Source organism: Aquarana catesbeiana, linkage group LG10, assembly GCF_042186555.1.
Source record: "Aquarana catesbeiana isolate 2022-GZ linkage group LG10, ASM4218655v1, whole genome shotgun sequence".
Classification (NCBI taxonomy): Eukaryota; Metazoa; Chordata; class Amphibia; order Anura; family Ranidae; genus Aquarana; species Aquarana catesbeiana.
Genome location: NC_133333.1, coordinates 88,498,507 through 88,523,459, shown reverse-complemented (window position 1 = coordinate 88,523,459; position 24,953 = coordinate 88,498,507). Strand labels below are relative to the sequence as shown.

At 43.5% G+C, this 24,953-nt stretch overlaps 1 protein-coding gene across 3 annotated transcripts in view; it reads right to left on the bottom strand.

The window, feature by feature from the left end:
* Positions 1 to 24,953, bottom strand: part of PCSK7 (proprotein convertase subtilisin/kexin type 7) — a 222,888-nt gene that overhangs the window by 145,702 nt on the left and 52,233 nt on the right. For all 3 annotated transcript variants that reach the window (XM_073602365.1, XM_073602366.1, XM_073602367.1), the window contains 2 exons: positions 21,377 to 21,477; positions 7,406 to 7,573 (listed from right to left, as the gene is read on the bottom strand). In XM_073602365.1, the coding sequence (XP_073458466.1) occupies positions 7,406 to 7,573; positions 21,377 to 21,477 (269 nt within the window). The remainder of the gene's footprint in view (positions 1 to 7,405; positions 7,574 to 21,376; positions 21,478 to 24,953) is intronic.

The following is a 24,953-nucleotide window of genomic DNA, read 5'->3' as shown; positions in this document are numbered from 1 at the left end:
TTTCAGATAGTTGGTTGTAGTGCGTACGCTTTGCTCCAAACGAGTCACTGATTGATCTATAAGTAACAGATCGTCTAGGTATGATACGACTGTTATGCCTTGTGCCCTTAACCTGGCTAGAGGTGGGGCCAGCACTTTGGTGAACACCTGAGGTGCTGTGGCTAGCCCGAAGAGCAGGGCTACAAATTGGAAATGCTGCTGTTCTGACTCGAACTGCAGAAACTTTTGATGAGCAGGAAATATAGGGACATGCAGATATGCATCCCTGATGTCGATTGACGCCAGAAGTCCTCTTCCTAGAATGATAGAAACTACCGACCTGATTGTCTCCATGTGAAAGGAGACGATCTTCAGGAACTGATTTAGCTTTCTTAGATCTGGAATGGTTCTGATGTCTCCATTTGGTTTTGGTACCATGAAAAGATTTGAATAAAGCCCCAAGACCTTGCCCTTTTGTGGGTATCTGTATGATCACCCCTTGAGATATTAAATCGGTCTAGTGCAGGGATATGCAATTAGCGGACCTCCAGCTATTGCAGAGCTACAAGTTCCATGAGGCACAGCAAGACTCTGACAGCCACAAGCATGACACTCAGAGGTGGAGGCATGATGGGACTTGTAGTTTTGCAACAGCTGGAGATCTGCTAATTGCATATCCCTGGTCTAGTGCCTGAAACAGAGATTGTTTTTTGTCTGGATCTTTGGAAACGCTTGATCTCAGGAAATGAGACGGTGGAAAGTCCCGAAATTTCAGCTCGTACTCCAGCGTTACCGTGGAGATGACCCATCTGTCCTGAATTTCCTTTTTACAGACTTCTGAAAATTGCAGAAGTCTTCCCCCCACCTTGGTGAGGAGGGTTGCCTCTTCATAAGGCTTTAGGATTTTGTTTTGCAGATTTCCCACCCCAGGGCTTCTTTTGAGCCTGGGTCTGACCCTGAGGTTTTCCTCTAGAGTCTGACGGCGGAGGCAGTCGCCACTGCCTAGAGGTGGAAGCGTTTATATTTTCTTTTGACTGGTAAAAAAAAGTACTTTTCCCAGCAGAAATTGACTTGATATATTTATCCAAGTCTTCTCCAAACAGTCGCTTCCCATGAAAGGGGAACCCAGTTAGGAGGTTTTTACATGGTGTTTCAGCTGACCAATTTTTCAACCATAGGATTCTGCGCATATGTACAAGCATAAGCGTGAGGCGGGATGAATAGAGTCTTTAATGGCATCTATGACAAAACATAATGCCTTAGGTAGTCCAGCCAAATCCCGAGCTTGTTGTGTAGGAAGCTCTCCATGGGCCTGTTTAAATTGGTCCTTTAGGGATTGGCAGACGCCTATTGTGGCGACTGTGGGCTGAGTGACGGCACCTGCTATGGAAAAAGCAGATTTTAGCAGGGAGTCCAACTTCTTAGCTGTTGGATCTTTAAGCATCTGTGTATTGTCTAGAAGGACAAGTTATTATTCACATTGGAAATCGCTGCGTCAATTGCTGGTACTTTCCATCTTTTGGAGAATTTCTCCTCCAGAGGATAGAGAATTGAAAACCTCTTTAGGAGGGTGAAAATGTTTATCCGGTTTATCCCATTCCGCAAAAACAAGCTGTTCAAGTAATGCATGTGCAGGAAATGCATGCAAAGGATGGGAAGGTTTTAAAGAACCTAAGGAAGAAGCCAAGTTTTCATGAGACTCTGTTAGAGGCAGCATGAAAGTGGAATGAACCATTTCTGTAAGAGATTGGATCAGCAATTTTTTAGATTGAGAAGCTGAAAAAGGTTCATCCACTGTTGTTTCCTCTGCAGAAGAATCATCGGTTTGTTTCTCTTCCTGATCGATTGAGGGTAAAACCTCATTGTGTGCCCACTGTTCCCCTTGCAAAGCTGAAGCAGGGGAGGGGGACATAATACGCTTCCTATCCATTTGAATGGAGGATGTGATTAAAGCCGCTAATCTTTCTTCCAGACCCTGAAGGGAGGAGGAAAGGGCATTTTTAGTCACATATACAGGTGCTGAGATGTGAGCTGCACCATCAATTTGCTCTAATGGCTCACCCTGAGTTGCCATAATTGGTAATTCAGGCGAGGATGGCAACATGGAAATACAGCTGGAAATCCCAATGCCTGGGGGTGAAACCTTTACTCTTGGCTTTTGTAGTGTCTTTTTTTGGCAGGCATAGTCCTAAGTACAAAAACAGAGGTAATATATACAATTTGGACTAAACCGCTGAAAATAGTCATGACTTTTAAAGCTGCAATAAAGTTCGGCCTAGTGCTGGAAAAAGAGTGTCCTTCCTGTATCAGGAATGCCAGTTTTGCAACCCATATATGTCCCACAGCTCGTGTGTCCCTGTGTGTCCTCAGCAGAGGAGACACTGACACAGCTGTATTTACGTGCTTCCTTGTGGACGTTTCACGGCACCTGCATTAGGCCTCCTCCCCTCTGAAAAAAATTCCGCCCCCCTTTTTATTTAAAAAGTTTCCTGCACTTGAGCGCGGCGTTTATGGGGTCCCAGACCCAACACGAGGGGGGGGAGAGGTGGGCAGAGCCTCCTACAGTGAGGCTGTGTAAAAATACAGCCTACAGTAACAAACTATAGCAGGACCTTCCGCATCCCCAAGGGCGGGGGGTAATGTAAGGGGGGTGCAGCGCTGCTGTCCCCCTAACCCTCTGGTCCCATCAGGGGAAGTAAAAAGACATTTTTTGCAGATTTGTTTTTACTTTGCAAAATCTCCTTCCACATGCTGTGCAGCCAGACACGGAATTGAGCAAACAGTGAGACAACAGAGTAATGTATGTGCATAGCCTCCATCTAGCGGAGATTTTAGGGCATGACAACATTTTTTCCGTAAATGAAAGAAAATGCACAGATGTTTTTAATATCTAAGATTTCTTTCCTTACCTTGTCCTCGCCGCAGGATTTTGCTGAATTAACAGAAAATCCAACTTTCACCCATCACAGCGGGCAACGTTTAGCAAACCTTCAAGGACTGGGTCCGTAAAAATGGGGGTCCAACTGCCTTGGGCCATGTACAAGGACCCCATCAGGAAGCTTGAGGTAATGTAACAAGACCTAAGCCCTGGGTTCCTGGGGTCCAGCCCTACAAAGAGGCATTACAGGCAAAACCTCGTGCTTAGGATACGAGGTCCCAGGTACCATCCATCTTAGGCTTTAGTGGCACTTCTGGATGGATCTGGCTTTAAAATTTAATCCAGCATGGATCCCTCCTGGAGCTCCTCAGAGCACTTCTTCACTCATGACCAACACCTTAGACACTGGCGAAAAAACTGATGTGCTCAAGGAAGGAGGAGGGGTTATATAGGGAGTAAACTTTCTTTGATTGGGTTTACCAGTGTCAACACCTAAAGGTGGCCTATAACCCATTAAGTAATTACTTAAAGTGGATGTAAACCCCCAATTTTTTTTTTTATATATATATCATACTGTAGAGTATAAGATTTCCTATCATTTGAGCCCAGTCTTGCCACACAGAGTTGATCCATCTCAGAGCAATCCCCTTTTATTGTTCAGTGAGAAAAATCTTGACAAACTGACAAAAACTTTGTCAAATACTCCCCCTTGCTGTGAGTGACAGCCTAAGACACAGGTATGATTTTTTAATTCCCTCCCCCACTCCTTTCTTCAGCAGCTCTGCAAGGATTGGCTGTTCCACACCTCAGCATGATTTGGCATGCTGAAGTCATGTGGTTACTTTCCTGTCTTTTCACTGAATGTTAGAGATCATAGCAGAAGTTCAGTTAGAAATACACAGGAGAAAATGCATATTGACAAGGGGAGTGTAGAGGTGGGCGGGGAGTCTACTGACATCACGACTCCACCCATCGAGCTCCAGACAACAGACCCACCCACAGAATCTGCAGTTTTTCGGGTCTCATAACAGACAGAGGGGAGACATTTGGCAGGTAAAGATACATGCAGGAGGCATGTATATCCTTATAGCTAACCCCTATGGCAGTAGTTTAGAAAGGATGACATTGGGTTTACATCCACTTTGAGGCTCTGTGCCCCATGATGTACGATAAAGAAATCAACTTCCCCATCTCAAAAGCTAAACTCGAGGCATATATGAAAGGCACAAAATAATGCATCTCTTTAATCAAAACTACATTCTTAAAGGTATTTTTTAATGCAAGCAGTGTAAGTACTTTGAAGTTGACTATGTATCAAGCCTCTTGCAGTCTACTCTACAACAATGCTCAGTGAAGGGGAGTGAGAGAGCGCCAATCAGGTGTGTTGCAGTGAAAGTAATATGCTGATAGGTGGCAAGAGCAGAGTGATAAGATCATCAAGTGTGCTGCTTCTCCTTTCATTATCCAGTTACAGGGTGGGGAATATAGCTGTAAGTGAATGTGAAAATGCAGCAGAAAAAAAATATGACATTCCCCTCCCAGCCAGGCAGGACTATGTTGTGTTGCAGAGCAGTGCAAATATCAGGACTTGGACAGAAATACATCCTTTTGCTAGGTAAAATAGCTCCCATATATGTATTTTATGTATGCATTTAGCAGTTTGTATGGTGTTCAGCTTTAGCCTAGGTTCACACTGCTCTGACATGAAAGTGGCGCGACTTCCGATCCGACTTGACCTGCAACTTCAGTCCAACTTTCATCTGACTTAATGTGACTTGTGTCCGATCAGTTAAGATGGTTTCATAGGGAAACATTTAATTTGACATGTCATGCGACTTATACTCTCACAAGTCGCATCCCATGTAACACCAGTGTGAACTGGGACTTACTGAGAATTCAGTTAAAGCCCAACTCAGATATTTGTTTTTACCTTTGGACACAGCAGAGTAAGGGCTAAAACCCCTGTGACCCCATTAGGGAGATCCCCCCTTACTTCCTGTAACTCAATAGACAGACAGAACAAACTTTTTATAATACAATGAACAAGGGTTAAAACTTTCAGCCTGCATTGTCACGCTCCAGCTATCACAAGGACAGGAAATAAGATGAAGTGTACCCACACAGGCTCATTAGCAGCAACAAAAAATGTGACAGAAGCAAAATTTCCAAATCTATCCTACCTGACAATGTCAGCAGGTCATGGATCTCCACAGTAGTTAAAGTGGATGTAAACTCAATGTCATCCTTTCTAAACTACTGCCCTAGGGGTTATCTATAAGGATATACATGCCTCTTGCATGTATCTTTACCTGTCAAATGTCTCCCCTCTCTCTGTTATTAGACCCGAAAAACTGCATATTCTGTGGGTGGGTCTGTTGTCTGGAGCTCGGTGGGTGGAATCGTGATGTCAGTAGACTCCCCGCCCACCTCTACACTCCCCTTGGCAATATGCATTTTCTCTGTGTTTTTCTAACACTGAACTTCTGCTGAACTTCTGCTATGATCTCTAACATCCAGTGAAAAGACAGGAAAGTAACCAGCATGCCAAATCATGGTGAGGTGTGGAACAGCCAATCCTTGCAGAGCTGCTGAAGAAAGGAGTGGGGGAGGGAATTTAAAAATACTGCATGTCTCTTAGGCTAGTGCATGAGATGTAAATCACCTGACACTCACAGCAAGGGGGAGGATTTGACAAAGTTTTTCTCAGTTTGTCAAGAATTGTCTCGCTGAACAATAAAAGGGGATTGCTCAGAGATGGATTAACTCTGTGTGGCAAGACTGGGCTCAAATGATAGCAAATCTTATACTCTACAGTATGATATTAAAAAAAAATAAATAATATTTTTTTTCGGGTTTACATCCACTTTAAGACTAAATCCAACTATAGATGGTTCGAAACTCAGCCAGTTCAGCGGGGACTGGCCCAGATTCAAACCATCTATGGGCAGGCTGATTGTACCCAAGTCGATCCATCAAATCGACTTAGGTACAATCAGCATGTCAGATTTTAAACAGAGGATTATTGCCAGCGGCTATAGCCACAAGCAAGAATCTGTAAAGGAAAGTGGGGAAGTGGCGCTACCCTATGTGCCAAAACGTAATAAACAGTGTGTAAATAAATCCAAAAAACCCTGTAGCATATGACTAGGGTATGTTTATATTCCACCAGTGAATGTGGGTTAACGTGTAGGGTGTAAAGGGGTGTAATGGGTAGGGTGTAAGCTGGGCAGTACCCCCATACAACCAAAATCACTTGTCCAGCCCCTAGAACCCCATATATCCACACCCTACTCTTAAAACCAAAAATTCAACTTCAAAAACCAAAAATGAAAAACTGGCATAATAAATAACATACTATAAAGTGAAAATAGTTGCTAAAGTGTCTACGTACATTGAAAAATAATTGATCAACCATTAATTTGTGCAACCAGCTTCCGCTAGCGTGGATGGAAGGAGTGCTGGGTGAATGAGTTGTAGTGCCTGGTGGTTGGTGGATGTTGGCGGCGGTGCAGTACCTCGAGGCATCCTGGTTCAAAATTTGGGCTGGAAGATCCTTATTAGAACTACCCACTCTATGTCTACTACCCCTGCAGGGGTTATCATCTCCGGTGAGTGGGGACACATTGGGGGAGCACTCAGTCACGATACTGGCTACACACAGAAGTCACTGGAAGTCACATTTTGGAACTTTATCACGTTTTGTTCTGTTTATAACCATCTTTTCATGTAATATAAGGTGGCTTCATAATAGAAACATAGTATCTATGGACTTATATCACAGACTGGATAATTATACATGTATGTAACACAGTGGAAGCTGGTTGCACCCTACATGTTAACCCACATTCACTGGTGGAATATAAACATACCCTAGTAATATGCTACAGGGTTTTTTGGATTTATTTACACACTGTTTATTACATTTTGGCACATAGGGTAGCGCCACTTCCCCACTTTCCTTTACATACCTCATTAGGGGAGGCTGCAACCCTTGCTTTCCTAAGCGCATGTTTTTTCCATACTATTTACAAGCAAGAATCTGTTTTCTCAGCTGAGAAGGCTCACCAAGCCCTCCCACTGGGAGAACACAATCTCCATGGGAGGAATTCAAGCAATTTCGTATCATATATGGCCTGACTAAGGTGCATCTTCTGCCAGCTTACAGGGAAGTAAACAAGCAGCAGCATATTCCTGAACGACTGCTCCTTTTGCCAGGAAACTTCCAGTGGTATACTGACAGTACTGTGCAATGTAGTACAGCCCAATTGGCTTATAGTATTTATGCCGCTCAAGCTCTGCCTGCTCCTGGCTACTTCCAAGTGCAAGAGATTATGGAAGCTATTTGTAGGGCAGATTCTGGTAGTTATAACAGTTGCATTTAAAAGTGAAATTACCAATTTTTGTGAATATTCAACTGCCTGCAAATCATTAGCCTGGTTACTATGATTGGCTTCAAAGTAAATGTAACTATAATTAAAAACCAATGGAGCCTCAGTTCAGTCTTTGGTTGAATTAGTCTAAAAAAGGAATAACTAACCCTTACTGTACCTTTGTTGCAGTAAATACGATTATATGCTGGACATCTCTCCATGTCAGACAAGATCGGACCTGCAGCATCAGAGCAATCATTCCTGCAGCAATGGGAGCCGCTGCAGAAGTTCCTGTGTGACCTTCTGTACAACCTGTGCCTTTCTGCAGATCCCAGTCTGAAGTCACCTGCAAACACACACAAAAAGGGCATTTTGGTCAAATTTAACTTTAAACAAGCAGCAGGCAGGCGTCAGCACTTCTTGAAGCTTGTTGAAAGCCTGCTGAAGCCTGCTAGCAGCTTGTTTAAAGTGGCAATCACAACTCCCATTAGAATCAGTGTTCGACATTTACAAACCAAACCTGAATGGTACTTTAAAATCTTTAACAAAGCTTGCTAAAAGCTCTGCAAATGCTTTGTTAAAGCTTGCTGTTCAAAGTTCTCTTATGCAAGCTGGAACCTGTGAGAGAGGCCATAGTTTCACTGAACCTTCTTCAGGACCTGACCCATCTGTCAACAGATATCGGTCAGATATCATTAAACAGGTGTCCAGCAGACAGCCGATTATAAAAGGGCAATACTTAAAGTGTTATTAAACCCAGAACCTGCATTCACTATATCTGGTCTCCCACAGTACACAGAATATGGAAATGCATTTTTTTTTAGTAAATACACAGTGGATAGAAGTATAGAGGTCTATAGAAGTAATAAAAGTCTACACACCCCTGTTAAAATGTCAGGTTTCTGTGATGTAAAAAAATGAGACCAAGATAAATAATTTCAGAACTTTTTCCACCTTTAATGTGACATATAAACTGTACAAATTAGTTGAAAAACATAACTGAAATCTTTGGGGGGGGGGGGGGGGGGGGGTGTAAAACTAAAAAACTAAAAATAGGATTTTTAAAAACAGCTTACCTGTAAAATCCTTTTCTTTCGAAGGACATCACGGGACACAGAGCCACAGTAATTACTGATGGGTTATATAGGTATCACTGGTGATTGGACACTGGCACACCCTATCAGGAAGTTCAACCCCCTATATAATCCCTCCCCCTTGCAGGGATACCTCAGTTTTGTAGCCAAGCAATATAGTGTATTAGAAGAGGGGCGGGACCTCTGTGTCCCGTGATGTCCTTCGAAAGAAAAGGATTTTACAGGTAAGCTGTTTTAAAAAATCCTATTTTCTTTCTCGAACATCACGGGACACAGAGCCACAGTAATTACTGATGGGATGTCCCAGAGCAATGCTACCTGAGGGGGGGGGGAACCATGACCAAGTAGGGTGCAATCAGACCTGAGGACCCTGTACCGCTGCCTGCAGCACACTACGCCCAAAGGCGATATCCTCATGCCTTCTCACATCCACCTGATAGAATCTGGTGAATGTATGAACTGAAGACCAGGTTGCGGCCTTGCAGGTTTGAGCCATAGAGGCCTGGTGATGCACTGCCCAAGAAGCACCAATAGCCCTTGTGGAATGTGCCCTGATCTGAAACGGAGGAATCTTCTGTTTCAAACCGTAAGCTTGAATGATCAACTGTCGAATCCATTTAGAAATGGTAGCTTTTGACGCTGCCTGTCCTCTATTGGGACCCTCTGGCAGCACAAACAAAAGATCCGTCTTGCGGATCTGAGCAGTTTCCCCTAGATAGGCCTTAACTGCTCTTACTACATCCAACGAATGTAGAGATCTCTCTTCCGGGGAACAGGGATCTGGAAAAAAGCAAGGTAGAACAATGTCTTGGTTTAAATGAAAATCAGAAACCACCTTCGGTAAAAAACTAGGATGAGGGCGTAGTACCACTCTATCCTTGTGTATAATCAAATAAGGCTCCTTACAGGAAAGGGCTGCTAATTCTGATACTCTTCTAGCAGAAGAGATGGCCACCAGAAAAATTAATTTCCTTGTCAACAAGACCATAGGAATCTGACTTATTGGTTCAAAAGGCCGTTTCTGTAACACAGCCAGGACCAAATTCAAGTCCCAGGGGTTTAGGGGCGCCTTAACCGGAGGATTAAGGCGCATCACCCCCTGCATAAAGTTTCGGACCAAAGAATGCGAAGCAAGTGGCCGCTGAAATAATACTGATAAAGCAGAGACCTGGCCCTTGATGGTACTCAAGGCCAGCTTCATCTCTAATCCCATCTGTAGAAAATCAAGGATTCTACCTATGACATATTTCCTGGGATGCCAACCTCTGGATTCACACCAGGTTATATAAGCCTTCCAGACTCTATGATAAATCATCCTGGAAGCTGGCTTCCTTGCATTAATCAAGGTAGATATGACAGGACCTGAGAGCCCACGACTCTTCAGAACGTGGGTCTCAATAGCCAAACCGTCAAATTTAGCATTTGTAAGGCAGGATGGAACACTGGACCTTGAGATAACAGGTCTGGGCGTTCCGGTAGTGTCCACGGGGAACCTACCGTCATCCTTACTATTTCTGCATACCAAGTCCTTCTGGGCCAAGCGGGGGCCACCAGAAGTACCGACTTCCTTTCCTGCCTGATCCTGTGAAGGAGTCGTGGCAGTAGCAGAATAGGTGGGAATGCGTAAATCAGTGAGAACCGATGCCACGGAATCACCAACGCATCCGTCCTGCATGCAAGAGGATCTTTTAGATAGTCCGCCTGCCAATTCTCTATTCCCGGGAGGAAAACTGCCGATATGCATGGCACATGCATCTCTGCCCAGACTAAGATCTGGTTCACCTCTTTTTGAGCAGCTCGGCTCCGGGTGCCTCCCTGATGATTGACATAAGCCACTGCTGTGGCATTGTCGGACTGGATCCTGACCGGACAACCCTGTAGCCTGATAGTCCAGACCTTTAGAGCTAGATGTATCGCCCGGATCGCCAGAATGTTGATGGGTAAGGTCCTCTCTGTCTTGGACCATACCCCTTGGACCGCAGCCTGTTCCAGAACTGCTCCCCAACCTGACAGACTGGCATCTGTTGTTACCACCGTCTAGGTAACCGGTAGAAAGGATTTCCCCTTCTGCAGGTTTTCGGGTATGAGCCACCAATTGAGGCTCTGACGCACCGCATGCGACAGGTGCATCGGAAAGTCTAATGCCTGAACCTTCTTGTTCCAGGTCGACAGAATACTGTGTTGCAGCATTCTTGAGTGAAACTGAGCATAGGGAACTGCTTCGAATGAAGACACCATCTTCCCTAGTAGCCTCATACAAAGGCGGACTGAGGGACCCTTCTTGGTCCTTACTGTCAGAATCAGCTCTCTCAAAGCAGTGATCTTTGCCTGGGGTAGAAATATTTTCTCCTGGCTTGTATCTATAATCAGACCTAAATACTCCAGTCTTCTTACTGGTTTTAGGAAAGACTTTTCTAAGTTGAGGATCCAACCCAGGTGTTCTAGATACCTGACCGTGGTCCTCAAGTTTCCGTTCAAAGAGGCTACCGACCGGTCTATCAAGAGCAGGTCGTCTAGGTATGCTTTGACAGCTATACCCTGAGCCCTTAATCTGGCCAGAGGAGGAGCCAAGATCTTTGTGAACACTCGAGGTGCAGTGGCTATCCCGAAAGGCAGAGCCACAAACTGGAAATGGCGCCCTCCTACCTCGAAGCGCAGAAACTTCTGATGAGTAGGAAAAATGGGCACATGCAGATATGCATCTCTGATGTCTATTGATGCCAGAAATTCTCCTCCCTGCAGGGTGGGAACTACTGTTCGAATTGATTCCATGCGGAAGGATTGAATCCTTAGGAATCGGTTCAGATCCCTTAAGTCCAAAATGGGCCTGACATCCCCATTTGGCTTTTGGACCGTAAAAAGGTTGGAATAGAAGCCCAATCCCTGGTCCTTTGCAGGAACTATCATAATGACCTCCTGCGACAAAAGTCGCTCTAACGCTAGAAGGAGCGACTGCTTCTTCTCTGGGTCTCTGGGAACATTTGATCTGAGGAACCGAGAAGAAGGGAATTCCTGAAACTCCAGCTTGTACCCTAAGGTTACCGTGGAGATTACCCATCTGTCCTGGAAGTCCTTGTGCCAGAGCTCTGAGAACTGTCGCAGTCTTCCCCCCACTCGAGTGAGCGGGGGCGCCCCCTCATGCAGAGGTCTTAGTGTTTTGCCTAGTAGGCTTCTTTCCCCAGGACTTCTTTTGTCCCTGGGGTTGACTCTTGTCTCTGGACCCCGATGGAGGCGGCCGTCGAGACTGCCTGGAGGCTGAAGCCCCCGGCGCTGGGGAAAGAGTCCGTTTGAAAGAGGGACGCTTACTCTTCTTCTTGACAGGTAAGAGAGTGCTTTTCCCACAAGAGATTCTCTTGATATAGTTATCCAAGTCCTCTCCAAACAACCTTGCACCACGAAATGGAAACCCAGCCAGTAGCTTCTTACATGGTGCTTCGGCTGACCAATTTTTCAACCATAGGATTCTACGTATATGCACCAACCCCAGTGAAAGACGTGAGGTTTGCACGATAGAATCTCTAATGGCGTCAACCACAAAGCATAAGGCCGCTGGAAGGTTAGCAAACCCCTGGGCCTGCTGTTCAGGTAATACTTTGATGACCTGCTTAACATGGTCTCTTAAGTATTGACAGACTCCAATCGCTGCTACTGCAGGTTGGGCCACTGATCCTGCTAAGGAGAAAACATCCTTCAATAGGGATTCCATCCTTTTATCTACAGGATCCCTGAGCATCTGAGCATTGTCTACAGGACAAGTCAGGCTATTATTTACGGAGGAAATGGCGGCATCAATAGCCGGTATTCCCCACATTTTAATAAACCTTTCTTCCATCGGATAAAGTGTTGAAAACTTTCTCGGCGGAAAAAAACGTTTGTCTGGGTGATCCCACTCAGAATAAATGAGCTTTTCAAGTAAAGTATGAACAGGAAAAGCATGTGCTGCTTGGAAAGGTTTCAGTGACCCCAAAGCAGAAGAGGATTCTTTAGCAGTTTCAGGTATGGGCAACTTAAATGTGGAGCGGACCAATCCAGTGAGGATCTGCACTAAGACTTTCTCCTCTTGGGAAGTCGCAGAGGGTCCCTCTCCACCTGATTCCCCCGAAGAGGAATCATCCGTCCCATCCCGATCCTCTGAAAGGGATTCATCTCCTTTATCCCAGAGCTCCTCTGTCTGAGGGTCTTGGGGAACAGAGGAAAGCCTAGTGCGTTTTCTTCCACTGAGTGAAGACGTAATCACGGCCATTAATCTTTCCTCTAGACCATTAATGGTTGAGGAAAAAACCTCTTGTGTAATATATACAGGGGCTGAAGTGCCAGAGGCAGGTGTAGCCCCTGACCCCGATGGCTCTCCCCGGCTAGCCATCCCTGGCCTATCTTTAGGGGGGGGAGGATGCTGCCGACAGGGGGCCCTCAGAACCTGAACGAGATCCCCTAGTGTCTCTGGTTCCTGGGGTGCTTGAACCTCTTCTACCCATAGTGCAAAGCAACAAGGTGTGAGGTATACAAATGAACACTGCCCGCTGAGCGATGTAGTCTGGCTAAAAGCCTTGCTACCCAATGCTCAGTCTGGTGTTACTTCAGTAAATGCTGCCTAGGAGAATGCCTGTGTCCCACCTTACATGCGACCGTCAGCTCTGTGTCTCTCAGAAGGCTGAGTGCACCTGTACAGAGTGCCTTTAATTGCCTGCAGCTGGCCTGAGTGGGAGTCTAAGCACTCTGTGCTGACGTCCCGCCCCCTCCTCTACCGCCCCCCCCCCCCTCGAGTTTTGAAAAAACGAGCGCTTCCCGCACTGCCGACTCTCCTGTCATGCTTCTGGAGAAAGGCTGGGGATGGGGGGGGGGGGGGGAAGGAGGGAGGCTGGTAACAAGATCTGCCTGAATGGCTATCTTCAGAGATGGTGGCCATTAGGCAGCAGAGCCCGGGTGGTATAACCACTTTCTAGACCCCTGTGGCCCCTCTCTAGCCTGGGGGGGAACATTCAAACATGAGAAATCCCCCCTTCCACCTTACCTGTTTGCAGCCTGCTTGAGACGCTGGGACATAATCAGCGATTACAACACCTGAGACAGACAGTCAGCATGTGCAGGTTTGTGCTCTTGGCAGCCCCCGGTGGTCACAATAGGCATAGCATGCATTTACCTTAAAGGAGAAAAGCCACTAGAACTCAAAAATTCTGTGGAATCTCCTCTTACCTTATCCAGCTGCAGGGTGCTGTTTACACAGACCCAATCTTCACCTCTCACGGTGGGCTCCGTTTGAAAAAACCGTCAGAGACTGGGGCCCCTACGAATAGGGGGATCCAACAGTTCTGGGAACGTAAAGCACCTCGCCAGAAATTAGGAAGTTTAAAGCCATTTTCTGATCTGCGGGGTCCAGCTCTCTAAAAAGAGAATCATTACGGGTAAAACCTCGTTTCTTCGGACACGAGGCCCGGGTACCATTCAATTCGGCCATGAAAAGACACTTTGAATGGATCCGGTTCGCCTGGCTTGCCCCAGTATAGGATCTTAGGATATTCCCTTTGGAGCTCAGCACAGGACATCTTTACACGTCCATCACCTAAGACACTGGCGTAAAAACTGAGGTATCCCTGCAAGGGGGAGGGATTATATAGGGGGTTGAACTTCCTGATAGGGTGTGCCAGTGTCCAATCACCAGTGATACCTATATAACCCATCAGTAATTACTGTGGCTCTGTGTCCCGTGATCTTCGAGAAAGAAATAATGTTGTTTCATAAGTGTGCACACCCTCTTATACATGGTCCGCACAGAGCTTCCAAACCATCAGAGGGTTCATTTTGTTAAAAGGTATCAGCCAGGAGAAGGGTACAAAAGAATTTCCATGGCATTAGATATACCATGGAACACAGCGAAGACAGTCATCATCAAGTGGAGAAAATATGGCACAACAGGGACATTACCAAGAATTGATGAAAAGATGAGAAGAAAACTGGTCAGGGAGGCTGCCAATAGGCCTACAGCCAACATTAAAGGAGCATAAGGAATATCTGGCAAGTACTGGCTGTGTGGTACATGTGACAACAATCTTCCATGTTCTTCATATGTCCGGGCTATGGGGTAGAGTGGCAAGACGGAAGCCCTTTCTTACGCATAAAAATATCCAAGCCCGGCTAAATTTTGCAAAAACACATCTGAAGTCTCCAAAAAAGCATGTGGGAAAATGTGTTCTGGTCTGATGAAACCAAGGTTGAACTTTTCGGCCATAATTCCAAAAGATACGTTTGGCGCAAAAACACTGTACATCTCCAAAAGAACACTATACCCACCGTGAAGCATGGTGATGGCAGCATCATGCTTTGGGGCCATTTTTCTTCTGCTGGAACAGGAGCCTTAGTCAAGGTAGAAAGAATGAGCAGGTCAATATTGGCACAAAACCTTCAGGCTTCTGCTAAAGCTGATCATGAAGAGGAACTTCATCTTTCAGCATGACAACGACCCAAAGCATACACCCAAATCAACAAAGGAATGGATTCACCAGAAGAAGATTAAAGTTTTGGAATGGCCCAGCCAGAGCCCAGACCTGAATCCAATTGAAAATCTGCTGTACACAGAATTTGGCCGCTGAATGATCACAGCATTTTTAGCGATACGGCACTGTGTCGCTTTAACTGACAATTGCGCGGTCCTGCAACACTGTACCCAAACAAAATTGATGTCCTTTTTTTTCTCACAAATAAAGCTTTCTTTTGGTGGTATTTGAGCATCTCTGCGGTTTTTATTTTTTGCGCTACAAACAAAAAAAGAGTGACAATTTTGAAAAAAAACAAAAACACAATATTTTGTACTTTTTGCTATAATAAAATATCCCCAATTTTTTTTGCTTAAAAAAAGCTAATTTTTTTCTCAGTTTAGGCCGATACATATTCTTCTACATATTTTTGGTAATAAAAATAGCAATAAGCGTATATTGATTGGTTTGCGCAAAAGTTATAGCGTCTACTAAATAGGGGATAGATTTATGGCATTATTATTATTTTTTCTTACTAGTAATGGCAGAGATCTGCAATTTTTATCATGCCTGTGACATTATGGTGGACACACTTAGCAAATTTTTGGGATGGTTGACAATTATACAGCGATCAGAGCTATAAAAATGCACTGATTACTGTATAAATGTCACTGGCATGGAATGGGGTTAACACTAGCGGGCGATCAAGGGGTTAACTGTGTTCCCTGACTGTGTGTTCTAACCGTGGGGGGGAGGGGACTGACTATAGGAGATGACAGATCGCGGTTCCTAGCTATTAGGAACTCACAAGCGTCATCTCCTCTCAGAACAGAACAGGCATTTGTGTTTAAACACACACACACATTGCTGCGTCTCGTGCCCACGATCGCCCATGGCCGGCAGTCTTCGTGACCATCGGCCACGAGCATCGGCACCCCCGCAGTGCAGCGGGCGCGCGCCTGCTATCCTGCTTAAAGGAGCCGACGTATAGCTATGACGGCTTGTGGCAATGTGCCGGCCTGCCGCAGTATGACGACGGCTGGTCGGCAAGTGGTTAAGGGTGTGCACACTTATGCAACCATATTAATTTTATTTTTATTTTCCGCCATCTAAAAGGTTTCAGTTTGTTATTCAACTGAGTTGTAGTTTATAGGTCACATTAAAAGGCGGAAAAAGTTCTGAAATGATTTTTCTTTTCTAATTTTTGTGTGTAGTGTAGGCTTTTTATATCCACTGTAAACTGATAAATACCTTTTCTCATCCGCAGTATTGTGACTTGTATCAGTTACTAGTAAAGCTTGTAGGAGGAGTTTTCATTCTACCCGGATCAGCCCTGTGCTGATCACATGCACTCTTCCAAGGAAAAAAAAAAAAAAAAAAAAAAAAAACACACTTTAGTAATACACCAAACTGAGCATGTGCAGCTTGTCCCCTGGCTCTGTAAATATCAGGTGATTTTTTTGGAGACAACGGAGCAAGGAGGAGGATCAGAGATACAAAGAAGAAATGGCTGCACGCCGAAGTAGCAAAAGGAAGTCCTTTAATCTTGTTCCATAAAAGCAAAATATACACCACAGGACAGTAGCAATGCTTCAAGGTAGAAGTGTTTCACAGTTACATGCGCTTAATCATTACCCAGAAATGTAACACTGACCTTCCTTAAATAGGATCTCCCACTAAGGAAAGCACAGGTATGAGTGAGGTCAGCAAGACTCTCTCTGTGTCTCAGCCATGTTCTTGCGAAACGTTCTAAGGATGCTAAAACTCACATCACAAAACAATGCATAGCTGAGACTGGCAATTCGACCAGACCAATAAAGCACAAACATAAAAAAAGAAAAGAAAAAAAGATGGATTGTAAAAATACTAAAGGAAAACACACACACACACACACAACCTCTGCGCAGACACCTTCACTTCACTCATCTGGATCCACTTGCCTGAGCGGTGTTTTGTGCTTCCTTTCAGGAGGATCAGAGAGACAGGATCAAACAGCCTTTATACACAATGCAAAGGATTAACCCCCTAGGTTCCACAGTGAGTATAACAAGCATGCTTTACTGCATATACAGACTGATTTTACTGTTGCGGGTTTAGTACCACTTTAACAAAGAAAACACCTTCCCATTTCATGCTGTCAGCAATGACACCACATGGAAGAGAAACGTCACAAGGCCTGAGAAAGAAAGCTTCTTTACACAAGAAAGGTGAAGACTACAAGATCAGCAAAGCTTTACTTATCAGTCAGAATACTGTAGCATACAAAAGTTTAACAAAGTTGGAACTGCAACAATCTCACAGAAATGTCCAGGCTGTCCACAGAAGTTAACACCATGACAGAAGCGTCGTCTGATGGGAAGGGTTGAAAAAAAAAATCACCACGCAAGTTCACTGCAGTTACCTAAAGTAGAGGAAAGCCAAACTGGGGTGATGGTTTCCCGTGACACACTGCGGCATACACTGCAGAGGAAATGCATGCATGGGTGTCATCCACGAAATAAGCCTCTCCTAAGCCCATGCACCAAAAAGCTCACCAGGATTTGCCAGGGCCCATGCTGAAAAAGAAGAAAACTAATAAGTCTTAAGGAACTCAGTCGTCAAGTAATTGCAAGACCGTTGTTCCTAATTTTTACGAAAAGTCTACTGACTGGAATGGTACCGGCTGATTAGAGAAAAGCCAATGTAGCACCAATATTTAAAAAAGGGCCATTCCTGAGAATTACAGACCAGCTAGCCTAACATCAATAGTATTGCAAGCTCTTGGAGGGGATAAGGGACTATATACAAGATTTTAGTAATGCAAACGGTATCATTAGCAGTAATCAGCATGTATTCATGAAGATTTGTTCTTGCCAAACCAATCTATTAACCTTCTATGAGGAGGTGAGCTGCCATTTAGATAAAGGAAGGCCCATAAAGGTGGTGTATCTGAATTTTGCAAAGGCATTTGATATGGTTCCCCATAAACGTTTATTGTAGAATCTAAGGTCTGTCGGCATGGACCATAGGGCAAGTACACAGATTGAAAATTGGATATAGGGCAAGTTCAGAAGGTAGTGATAAATGAGTTTTTCAGGATGATCCGGTGTGGAAAGCGGGGTCCCCCAGGGTTCTGTCCTGGGACCAATCCTATTTAATTTATTCATAAACGATCTGGGGGATGGGATAAACAGCTTAATCTCAGTATTTGCAGACAATACAAACCTAAGCATGGCAATAATTTTTCCGCAGGATGTGGAAACCTTACAAGAAGATCTGAACAAAATTAATGTGATTGGCAACTACATGGCAAATGAGTATTAATGTAGAAAAATGTAAAGTAATGCATTTGGGTGGCAAAAAAATGAATGCAATCCACTCACTAGGGGGAACCTCTGGGGGAATCTAGGATGGAAAAAGACCTGGGGGTCCTAGTAGTTGGTAGGCTTAGCGGTGGCATGCAATGCCAAGCTGCTGCAAGCAAAGCAAACAGAACATTAGCATGCATTAAAAAGGGGATTAACTCCAGAGATAAAAATAATTCTCCCACTCTGGAGACTCTGGTCCGGCTGCACCTGGAGTATGCCGTCCAGTTCTGGGCACCAGTCCTCAGGAAGGATGTGTGGGAACTGGAGAGGGTCCAGAGAAGGGCAACGAAGCTAATAAAGGGACTGGAGGTCCTTAGTTATAAGGAAAGGTTACGAGCACTGAACTTATTCTCTCTGGAGAAGAGATGCTAGAGAGGGGATATGATTTCAATGTACGAATACCATACTGATGACCCCACATTAGGAATAAAACTTTTCCGTGAAAAGGAATTTAAAAAGACACGCGGCCATTCACTAAAAATTAGAAGAAAAGCGGTTTAACCTTAAACTGCGTAGAGGGTTCTTTACTGCTCTGTAAGAGCATTAAGGATGTGGAATTCTATTCCACAGGCAATGATTTCAGCAGGGAGCATCAATAATTTAAAAAAATTATTAGATAGGCACCTGACCGACCACAACATACAGGGATATACACTGTAATACTGACATAAAAGCAAGCACACACACACACACTGGACTTGATGGAATAGTGTCTTTTTTTCAACCTCACCTACTATGTAACTACTGGGAATCTGTACTCTGGAGTGATGAGACCAAGATGAAAAGTTTTTGGAACTGATGGCTTCAAAACTGTATGGCGTTGCAAAGGTGAGGAAGAAAAATGCATGGTGCCTACAGTGAAACATGGTGGTGGCAGTGTCCTTCTGTGGGGCTGTGCGATTGCTGTTGGCGAGATGCATTTCATTGATCGTATCATATCCTCACAGATGTACTGCTCTATACTGAAAGAGAAGATGCTACCATCACTCCATTGCCCTTGGTCGTCGTGTACTTTTCCCACATGACAATGATCCAAAACACACATCTAAAAGGTCATGGTTGCATTTCCGAATAAGAAAAGGGTGAAAGTAATTCAGTGGCCAAGTATGTCTCCTGATCTGAATCCAATCGAATACCTATACGGAATTCTGAAGATGGAATGTTGCACTGTTGTCAACTTGTTCATTCCATTCCTAGAAGACTTGGTGCTATGCTTACAAATCATGGAGGTCATACAAAATAGTAGATGTAGTAGTTTTTGTAGTTGGATGTATTAATTTTTGCATCAACTAAATTGAGTAAAACTGAAGATTTTGTAATCCAAGTTATATTATTAACCTTACTTTCATATAATGGAGCTAAAACAAATGTTCTATAAAAAAACTCAGTTTTGTCAAAATTTTGGAAATTGTTCATGTGCTCACTGAGATATCAATTAAAATCTTACTTTTCAAAAGGGGTGTACTCATTTATGCTGAGCACTGTATTTCTTGCAAGGGTGCTCTGCTGAGCAGCATTTTAGCCATAGCACTCGCCACATGTGAACCAAAGTTCCATGCAGGAGAGTATTCAGGGAGAACTTCCCAACCTGTCCACACAAAAGCGTAATGCTTCAGAAAAGAGCTTCAAGTGCTTTCTATCTAAAGAACTTGACTTAAGATCTCCAGGTTCTTTAGCCATGCACCTTGCTCAAACCAACGAAGCCTGAAAAACGCCTACAAATGCAACAGCGGGTTTCAGGGTCACACTTACCAAGGAAAAGAACCACTGAGGACAGACCCCATTGGCAGGGTCCTTAAACACCAGTACATCGTTCACTGGCAGTGTAAGAGTCTTTTAGACATAAGACACAGGGTCCACAGCTGGGAATGCACACTTTTTTGGGAAGCTGTCCTTCACTGGGTATTGTTGCAAAAATTGGGGGCGCACCTTGTCCAGATGGGCCTAGTCCTTGTACAGATGCTCTTCAGTAACAGGATGCAACAGAAAGGACTTGGTTGGTTTGGGGCGTTTTCCAAGACCCTGACGCTCAACCCGAACCCTCAGGTCTAAGGGTTCTCATACTGACAGCTTCAGATTCTTACAGACCACCTCTGTGAGGAAATGCACAATGGGTCCTTTGAGTGTGGGAAATATTTGAGGCCAGAATATCTTCCTCAGAGGATTCAACCAAGTGTGAAGAGTCCACTTTCTTGGATGTGTCCTCTTCCACCTCTCCCTCCTTTCTAATCTTATATGAAAGGGTGGGAGGGGAAACTCACAAGGCAGTTCCTGTAGGGTGGGGACCTGGACCCTTTATCATCATTCCTCCAACCTTACAGCTATCTGACAATTGTTCCAGTACAGTGGAAAAGGCAGCCATAAATTCCACCTTGGACACAAAAAGTACCTGACGAAGGAGATTCTGAACAAGTGGGTAGAAAACCAGATGCTGATTTAAAGCAAGAGCAGGTCTGTTGCCCAAAATATGAGTTTGCAGAGGGAAAACTGTCTCCAACAAGAATGTTGGAGTTTCGTCTTCCTGGGGACAAAACAGCTAAATTTTCACCTCTCCTGGTCGGGCATACCCTGCAGGGTCTTCAGGGACTGGGTCTATTTCAGCTCCGTGGCAGCTAACTCGTGAGATGCAACCAGCTACCAAGGTGAATGCTATATGCAGGGTCCAGTTCCAGTATTAACTTATAGGCCTTCCTATTTTTCCCCACCAGGGTCCAGGTACAATTCTTCTGGGAATAGTAATCTGCAAGTAACAATCTGGAAAATTACTGCTGCTATAGAACATGGAGGCTCGGCAGACAAACACAGCTGAAGAGTTCTGTGTAGATGGAGCAGAAAGAGACAGATCCATTACTGTATATACAGACACTAGCAGAAAAAAACAATGGCAGGGATTATGCAGGCCTTTGCTATTTGCCAGAGTTCAATTACCTAGAGATGGGGCATAACTCAATGGTTTAAAAAATAGCTCCCCTTTGTCCTGCGAGGTACATTTAGGAAATATGATTTACAGCCTGGTCTGTACAACTGTCCTAACCAATTTATGACGGATAAGGAAATAAGGAATCTGTATTCTCTTTGGAAATGCCCCTTAACAACAAACCATGGGCAACTTAGAATGCAGAGGCGAAAACAAAAAACACAAATTAGACCAAATCAAGAAGGTGAGATATCTAGTCATTAAGACATTTTGAGGACACGAGAGCTAAAGCAGCAGGAAATACTAAAATAGACAACTTACAATACTCCTCATCTGCCTGTCTCCACTGCTGAAGGTTACTGCCAACATTGAAGCACACTCTTCTGCATAGAAAGGCATTTTACCAGCTTCATTAACAGCACCTGTAAACATACATTACACCTTAAATACTTACACCATATACATTTGTAATACAAAAATACCAAAACTCATATTTCACAAAGTGAATTGTACCAAAGCCTTCATTAGTGGACAGTATGAATGTGATTTTGCATTTGAAAACGACACCAAAAAGTACTTCAGGTGTACATCAACCATTAGACACAACCAAAATTCTCAGAAAAGGAAAAGAGGACTTTGGCATTGATCACACATATTTTAATATAAATTAAAACATAAAATGTATTCACGATATCAAAGATTCGTAAAAAATGAAAACATTTATTTGTAGAAACCTATAATGTAACAATACCCAGAAAAGGGAATGTATGTTATGCATCATATTTAATTTGTATAACATCTGCCCACTGTTCCCAGGTCTTGCTGCACCCTACCTTACAAACATTAGTAATACAGTACATCCTGAAAGTATTCACAGCACTTCCCCTTTTCCACAATTTGTTATTCCAAATTGGATTAAATTAATTATTTTCCTCAAAATTCTACAAACAATACCCCATAATGACAATGTGACTGAAGTTTGTTTGAAATCAAATTTATAAAAAAAAAAAAAAAAAAAAAAAAACACACACCTATCTATATAAGGTCCCACAGTTAGAGCATGTCAGAGCACAAACCAAGCCACAAAGTCCAAGGAATTGTCTGTAGACCCCCGAGACAGGATTGTATTGAGGCACAGATCTGGGGTAGGCTACAAAAAAAAAAATGTCTGCCTTCATCATCCGTAAATGGAAGAAGTTTGGAACCACCAGCAACCATGACTCTTCCTAGGGGGGCCACCCGACCAAACTGAGCGATCAGGGCGGGGGGGGGGCCTTAGTCAGGGAGGTGAGCAAGAACCCGATAGTCACTCTGATAGAGCTCCAGCACTCCTCGGTTGAGAACCTTCCGGAAGAACAACCATCTCTGCAACATTCCACCGATCAGGCCTGTATGGTAGAGTGACCAGACAGAAGCCACTCCGCAGTAAAAGGCACATGACAGCCTGCCTGGAGTTTGCCAAAAGGCAACTGAAGGACTCGCACAACATGAGAAACAAAATTCTCTGGTCTGAAGAAACAAAGGTTGAACTCTTTGGCCTGAATGGCAAGCTTCATGTCTGGAGGAAACCAGGCACCGCTCATCAACTGGCCAATAACATCACTACAGGGAAGCATGGTGGTGGCAGCATCATGCTGTGCGGATGTTTTTCAGTGGCAGGAACTGAGAGACTAGTCAGGATCGAGGGGAAGATGAATGCAGCAATGTACAGAGACATCCTTCATGAAAACCTGCTCTAGAGCCCTCTGGACTGCAGACTGGGGAAAAGGTTTGTCTTCCAATAGGACAAGACCCTAAGCACACCGCTACGATAACAAAGGAGTGGCTATGGGACAACTCTGTGAATGTCCTTGAATGTCCTTGAGTGGGCCAGCCAGAGCCCAGACTTGAACCAAACTGAACATCTCTGAAGAGATCTGAAAATGGTTGTGCACCGACCCATCTAATCTGATGGAGCTTGAGATGTCCTGCAAAGAATGGGAGAAGCTACCTAAAAATAGGTGTGCCAAGCTTGTAGCATCACACTCAAAAAGACCTGAGGCTGTAATTGGTACAAAAGGCGCTTCAATAAAGTATTGTGCAAAGGCTGTAAATACTTATGTACATGTGATTTTTTTTCCGGTTATTTTTTAATAAATAAGCGAAGATTTCAAAACAAACTTCTTTCACATTGTCGTTATGGGGTGTTATTTGTAGAATTTTGAGTAAAATAATTAATTTAATCCATTTTGGAATAAGGCTGTAACATATCAAAATGTGGAAAAAGTGAAACTCTGAATACTTTCTGGATGCTGCGCTGTAAGTCACCTTGGTGACAAAGCGCAATGGCTCAACAAATGTGTTTACATATCATGGTGGCAATACAGCAATTAAGGGAACTCCAGGGAATGCGGGTGCTCTCCCTTTTTCAGCACTCCTGGGAGATTACTCTTTTAATGAATTTTTGATACACTGAATAAAAACATTTTTATCATAAAAAAATAATATGTTAGTAATGCCTTAAAACATCTTTCCTTATCTGTGGCACCGTATGTACAGAAAATACCAGCAAGAATACTGATCACTGGTCCTATTAATAAGTTTAAACATAAAATGGAGTGGCGCTAAATCTAAAACAATAATATTACTAGGTGAAACACCAACAAATATTGAGTTGTATGAATAAAATCTCAATAAAAAAAAGAAACATTTAGTATATAATAGAATGCAAGAAAATATTAACCCAAAATATATTTTTGTATTTATTGCACATAACATTCATATATTTTGGGTTATTATTTTCTTGCACTCTATAATATATGGTTTCTTTTTTTGTCTGATTGAGATTTTATTCAGACATCTCAATATTTTTGGTGTTTCACCTAGGAACATTATTATTGTTTTATATTTAGTGCCACTCCATTTCATGTTTAAACTTATTTATTGTTTATGTGGTGACATTACAGGTTTTGGCAGCTTTATCTCCACATTATATACATTTTTAGACATCACTGTCCTAGATTCTTTGTGCACATTTTGTCTGTTGTATTTTAATTAAGGTTAATTTCTCTTTTGGCACCCACTCACAGTGTGGCACATACGTTAATTTACCCCTCAAAATAGTTATTTGTGTGCTTATCCTTTTAGATAAAGCAAAGTTATTAAAACAAAAGGCTTTACTTACATTCAGTGGTGCAAGGCTTCACTGTTCTGGCTTCTCCTGAGAATTAGTGCACCACAGACTTTGATGGGGCTGTCTTCCAAAGCCAGAGATGATCATTGACAGTCTTATAAAAGTCTATAGGACTGTAATATTCAGACGAGGCCAGGACAGTGAAGACTGTTACTGCTGCATGGGGCCGCTGTAGATGGGGCTAAGTACGCATCTATGGAGGGGGAGGGTGGGTACATTCGATCAGGGACAAAAATGGATAAGAGAAACACAAGTATCGTTAACTTATTTTTTTTATTTTGTGTTGAAGGTCTCACCACATACACATGCTGCACTAATTGAACAACGTGTTAACTTAAACATTTTAAGTAAATGTATAGTAGTTTTGTACATATGGCTTCCCTTAATGTAATATAGGCAGGATAATATTTTTTTGTCAGGTAAATATGAAATATTAAAGAGAAAAAAAGGCTCAATAACGCAAACAGAGGATGAGAAGGACCCCCACAAAAGCCGTAAAAAGTCTATAAAGAGGTACAAGTTAAAAGTCCACTATAGTGATGGCTGCTCCATTTCTCAAGATATTGGATCTTCTCTATAAAATGTAAAAACAAAAGGAAACAAAGTCGTTGCCAACTAAGTATCTATTAATTAAATGAACACTAAAACCAATTAAGATTGCATTGCTGGTTACGATTTCTCCCTTAGACTTCCGTGCTTATCTGTCAGCCCAGTGCAGCATCTCCA